Source organism: Xiphophorus hellerii, chromosome 20 (assembly GCF_003331165.1).
Source record: "Xiphophorus hellerii strain 12219 chromosome 20, Xiphophorus_hellerii-4.1, whole genome shotgun sequence".
NCBI classification, from domain to species: Eukaryota; Metazoa; Chordata; class Actinopteri; order Cyprinodontiformes; family Poeciliidae; genus Xiphophorus; species Xiphophorus hellerii.
Window position 1 is genome coordinate 17,675,285 of NC_045691.1, and position 5,516 is coordinate 17,680,800.

A 5,516-nucleotide genomic window follows, 5' to 3' on the forward strand; every position below is an offset into this window, starting at 1 on the left:
AACAATATGTGACAGAAAATTAATTAACTCGCTGCTGAGTTTCTCTTTGCTGAAGGAGCTTCTGTTTTTTATACTTACTGCTTATGATGCACAACAAACATTGACCTCTTTAAATTACATCTAATCTAATAATTAAAAAAGCTTCTTGCAACACAAGTTAATTTAATTCAGCTGAATGTTGTTAGTCATTCTTTTCAACCTGCACAGTTTTACGGCGCCCCCTAGCAGAGCTGAGGAAAAAATTTCTTTTGCGTTCCCTTGCAATAACTGATCAAATGCGTCCTGGTCTGTTTTGGATGCAGTCACAAATGTCAATTTAAAATGTCAAATATTTACACATTTAAAGAGCCTCAGTGAAAGCATGTTTATTATTAAATCATTGGTGCAAAAACCTGATTGAAAATCGATTTATTCACTGCATGTTTATATCTGTGTAAGGATGAGATGGAAATGGCCCTTTAAACCATTCAGACCAGCAACACAAACGAGACACAATCAAAACTGTCAGGTTATTTTATTACCCAGTGATAATAACTCAGAAAAAGTCCAAATAGTTTGGATGTATTTTTTATTTCTTTCCTTCTTGAGGAAAGTTTCTGTTTATATCTTATAAGGGATGGAAAGAGATGGAAAACCGACGTTTGACCTGTTTTGATTTTGCATTAGTGCATTTCTATCCTAAAGAAAAAAATATAAAATTTCAGATATCTCACAAACAAAATATTAACATACATGGAAAAACCTCACGAAAGCCTTATATTACAGCAGAAAGTACGATGGTCACCGTAAGAAAGGCTTTCAGTATTAAATTATGGCACATGAACTGATCAGGACATTTATGTCCCATAGGGGGCTCCGTACAGTTTCCCTCAGAGACAAAATCAGAGTTTTATTCATTTCCTGAAGGCAAAGGATTTTTGTTTATACTGTACTTTTTGATTTGTGATGAATAGATGTGAAAAGTCATAAAATAAATTAATGTATCATAATCTCACATAGAAAAATAGATAAAATAAAATTTTTTACTTGAGTTCAAGTATTTGTTAGGAAAATAATTCTGCTCTACTAAATTACTGCTGTCATGATTATTGATGGACCTAAAGGTAAATTTGTATGGTGCAAGATCAGTGATGCTGCGGGCCTTCAGAGGCTCTGAGAACCTTGTTGGAGTCATGCAATTTGATTTAAAGGTTTCAACGTACATAAATTAAATAACTTTAAATTATTTTATATTTACATTCAGAATTTAAAAGAATTTGCAAATAATCTTCATAGTTCGTTTGTTGTGTTACCATAGTTACAATCTGATGCTACGAGTTTAATCTTTGAATTTAAGCTCAGTTTAGATCTCAGCAAATAATAATCAGTTTTATCAGCCCTGATTATTGATAAAAACCGATAATTTTAAACACCTCCATTAAGAGACATTTCAAAGTTTCTGAAATGCATTTTGGCTTTTCCAGCAACCATAAAAAAACAAACATCCTAATTATTCTTCTTTCTCCGTTTTCCCTTTCCAAAATCAAAACTCACAGATTTTTATTCTTTAATTTTGTCCCATGAATCTCTGATCCAGAACAATCAAGATCTTCACATTCTTCTAGCATCCACCATCGCCCCACAGTCTCACACTTTTACTTTCATTTATCGTTTTGTCTTCCTCGTGTTGTGCTGCCTTCATCCTCACTCCTCACTCATCTGTCTTACGCTCATCATCCTCCTCCTCCTCACATCAGCCCTCCCGCCTCTGTCTCCCAGCAGCCACTGCAACAGCTCCATGTGACCCCGCTGATGGAGGGATGTGTCTTTGCAGGTCATAGAGCCTCCCTCCTCCTCTTCACTCACCAGACTCCACTTTGAGCTCAGCGAGGAGGAGAGAAGTCGCCTCTTCGTCATCATAATGCGCTGAAAGTGTGTGAGTTCATACGTGTGTGAGCCAAACTTCAGGAGTCACACGGATAAAACAAGCCTCCCTTTAAAGAAATTTTGTTTACATACTTGAAGAAATGCACTTTTTTTTAATTTGCTGTCCAGATATGTTGATGGTCAACCTTTTTTATTGTTTTCTTTTTTAGTTCCTGGATATGAATACTGTTTTGAAGTCTGTGTTTGGGTGGGTTGTTTAGACGTCCACCCAGGCATTCAGGGAAACCTGTTTTTTGTCATTTTTTAACTGTTTTGTGGCGTTTCGTTGGTTGCTGTGAGCTGCCCGTCTCTGTGCCTGCTCCAGGAGGTCAGACTCAGGCGACTGAGTCAAACAAAAAGACAGACATCAGTCGACGTTGGGTCGTTTATGTATTTTTGTGTGTATGGGCGTTGAACTGAACTTACAAACAGGAGAAATGAGCTGATTTACGCCAGAAATTAACATAATCTGTATAAAAAAACACTATCTTTTTTCTCTCTCTCTCTGAAGGACAACAAAATCTGAAATTTTACGTTGCAGGTCAGGATTACATAGATTATTTATATTTGTTAAAATTGGCAATAATGAGAGAGAAGAACTTTTAGATAATTTCTGAAACATTAAATGTGATCTATTTTGCTAAATTCACTTTCTGCACATTTTTGTGCTTCCACCAACTGCCTCTAAAGACAGTCAAAGTGCTTAAAAAACATCTGGTAGAGAATTCATGTTTTCTGGTGTCTGGAAATTGAGCTGCTTCAAAAACCTCCGGCTTACGTCACATTCAATGGGCACTGTGCTGTTACTTAGCAACCCCAACCCAGCCCATCACCTAGCAACCCAAGAGGAACTCCAGCATTTTGCTCAGCTGGTTTTACTGCTGTATGCGCTGTACAATGGCTGCTGGAAAAGACAAGTGTTTTGTTGTTGACTTACCATCCAGAAACGACTTCCTGCATTCTTGTTGGTTTTGTAGGAGGCACTACTTCTGCTTTTCAAAGATGTATGGTATAATCATTGAGCAGCAGTTAATTTGGATTTAAAGTGATAGCTCATTCTGAAAAGAGCTCAGCAGTCAAAAATCTCATTATCTAATGATTTTCACAAAATGTGATGAACATGTTTTGTATAGCCAATAGACCTACTCTAAGTTGTTAAAGGAAGTATAATAGGTCACCTTTAAATTCACAAGTTGACTTAATTTTTCTTAGTATTTGATCTTTACACAGATATTCTATACTTCCTTCCTGAAAGTTTTTCACAACAGTTTGCTGTAGTTTTTGTCCCATTTCTCCTGTCAGCAGAAGATTCGGGTTTCAACTCCACCGTTCATTTTGTTTTCCTTTTCAGTAATTTGTCAGAATAATTGGGGTAAAAAATGATTAGCGTTAACTTCCTGGCTGATGTCTTTACATGCTGCTTCAATATTTCCAGATTTTCCTTAAGACGCCATTTGTTTTCATAAAATAGATGGCCCCCATTTTCCTCTAAAAGTAACAATAATCATTATTATGACCCATGTTAGTCTCACCTAACCAAAATGCAACTCTTTGTTCCTGCTTCCATATTTATCGTACAAGATTTCCCAAATAGTTTAAAGCGTTAATCTTTTGGTTTGTAAACTTCTGAATTTCAAGAAATCAATGCAACAACTCTCTTCATTTTATATTTAGGAAATATAAATATTTTAACAATCCAAACTGCCAGACAGTGAAGAAAACAAGGTAGTGTGTCTTTATACACAGTATTTAGATCTTTTCAAATGCTCCATATCAGATAGAGTTTGGTCTGCGTAAGTAGGAACCAAAAGACATTTAATGAATCTTCTGTTTGTTTGTGTAAACCACTGGGAGTTTGTTTCTACAGATGCTCTCAGATTTTGTCATTAAATATGAGGGATGAACATGTTTGAGCTCAGTGACTAAACGGCTGTATTTTATAGACTAGAGACACAACTATGACTTTTTGTAAAAAAAAAAAATAAGTAAATAAATGCGTGAGCTGTAATCCATTCTTCTGTACAGAGCCTGTAAATGAATCAAGAACATATCTTTAATGTATTTAGAGAAGCTCTGAAGGAAAGTTACTGCTGTTGTTGCCATTTTTTATGTATAAACTTCATGCCATACAGAGAAACACTGCAGAATCATTCGTGGTGTTATAACACGATGTCCAAACAAAGGATTGTCTCTTTTATTCTACTACTCCTGTTTTTACAAAATAAAATGTTTTTGTACCACTTCTGGTTCAGTTGTTTTTCCCTTTACAGACTAAAACCTGCTACAGCATGGACGATATTCCTGTTGCAGCTTCATACTTATGAAATAGTTTTACATTCTCCAAGTGTAAAACTTTTATTAACCTAACTACAGATAAGACAACAAAACCCTAACCTGAACCCTAAACCCTTAACAACCCTCACTTCAACCATCAGTTCACCTCAACTTGTAAATCAGTGATTCTTGAGAAGAGGGACAAATCAGGTCCTATGGACAAAGCACAAAATTTCAATAAAATATACACAAAATATAATTTTTTTTCGAATATCTGACTAAACTAACCATGTGAGCACAACAATGTATGTTTTCCTGGTGTTTTCCAGATCCATTAAAAATGGAATTTCCAAAACAAATTTGCACCTGGGAGCCTGCGCCTTAGCATCTTTACATTTCCAAAACATTATTTGTCATATTTGTATACTTGAGGAATAATTTAAAAAACATTTTGGGAAAATGTAAACCCATGTTGTCCCACTTCTCAAGAATCACTGAAATATATTTCCCCATGTGTCCATAACAACTAGAGCTTTCGAAATCTAGCAAGTTATTTTCAGAATCTACCGTCTATTAAAAGATAGTCCTTCAGACAGTCTTTTAACCCCTTCCCTGCTCGGCAGGGGTTAAATTACCGTAATAACCTGAGGTTAAATTACCGTAATAACCTGAGATTGGCTGGAAAGCTCAACATCTCTTCCAGAAACCGTTGGAATTTTTCAGATAGCGCGAAGTTGGGCGGTTCTGCAAATTTGTCTGGAAAGTTTAGGACTTATAGGGTTAATTTGCACCACACAGCCATCCCTGAACCCTCCCCTAGCAGGCACCATCACCTGCCTCACAAACCCAAACCATCCTGACCTCTTCCCAAACAATTCCTTCAGCCCTCCTTCCTCTGCATCCCCTCTTTGGCTCGCCATCACTTATATAAACCTTTTAAACTTTTTACAGCCAAACCCTAGAAACAAAGCCAACTAGTGACCATCAGGGGGCTGATGGATTTGATTTGAATCTGGACCAAACTCAACATTTGCTACATTTTCAGCTGGTGCGGTTCGCTTGCGCATTACACTGTCAAACTAATTGAAAATCCTGTTCACCTCCTCACCTGTGGTGGCGCTACAGGAAGCATGAAAACCTCTGAAGAAGACCAGCGTGACTTCCTTCTTCACAAAATGTAAACAAAAACAGAGTGGTGACAGATTTCTCTGTAGTGCTAAACCCGCACATTTATTGTAGCTCTATTTACCCAGAATGCTCTGCACTGTAGTTTGCTTTCCACTTTAAAACAAACTTCAGTTTATTCATCTATTTAACCCACCAAATAAAGAAAAGCC

The 5,516-nt window shown here is 36.6% G+C and overlaps 1 protein-coding gene across 4 annotated transcripts in view; it reads left to right on the forward strand.

Moving 5' to 3' along the window:
• Positions 1–4,145, forward strand: part of celsr2 (cadherin, EGF LAG seven-pass G-type receptor 2) — an 84,459-nt gene extending 80,314 nt beyond the window's left edge. For 2 of the 4 annotated variants that reach the window (XM_032549805.1, XM_032549806.1), the window contains exon 34: positions 1,759–4,145. In XM_032549805.1, the coding sequence (XP_032405696.1) occupies positions 1,759–1,783 (25 nt within the window). In that variant the 3' untranslated portion in view covers positions 1,784–4,145. The remainder of the gene's footprint in view (positions 1–1,758) is intronic. The other 2 variants (XM_032549803.1, XM_032549807.1) reach the window with 2 other exon arrangements.
• Positions 4,146–5,516: the final 1,371 nt, after the last annotated feature.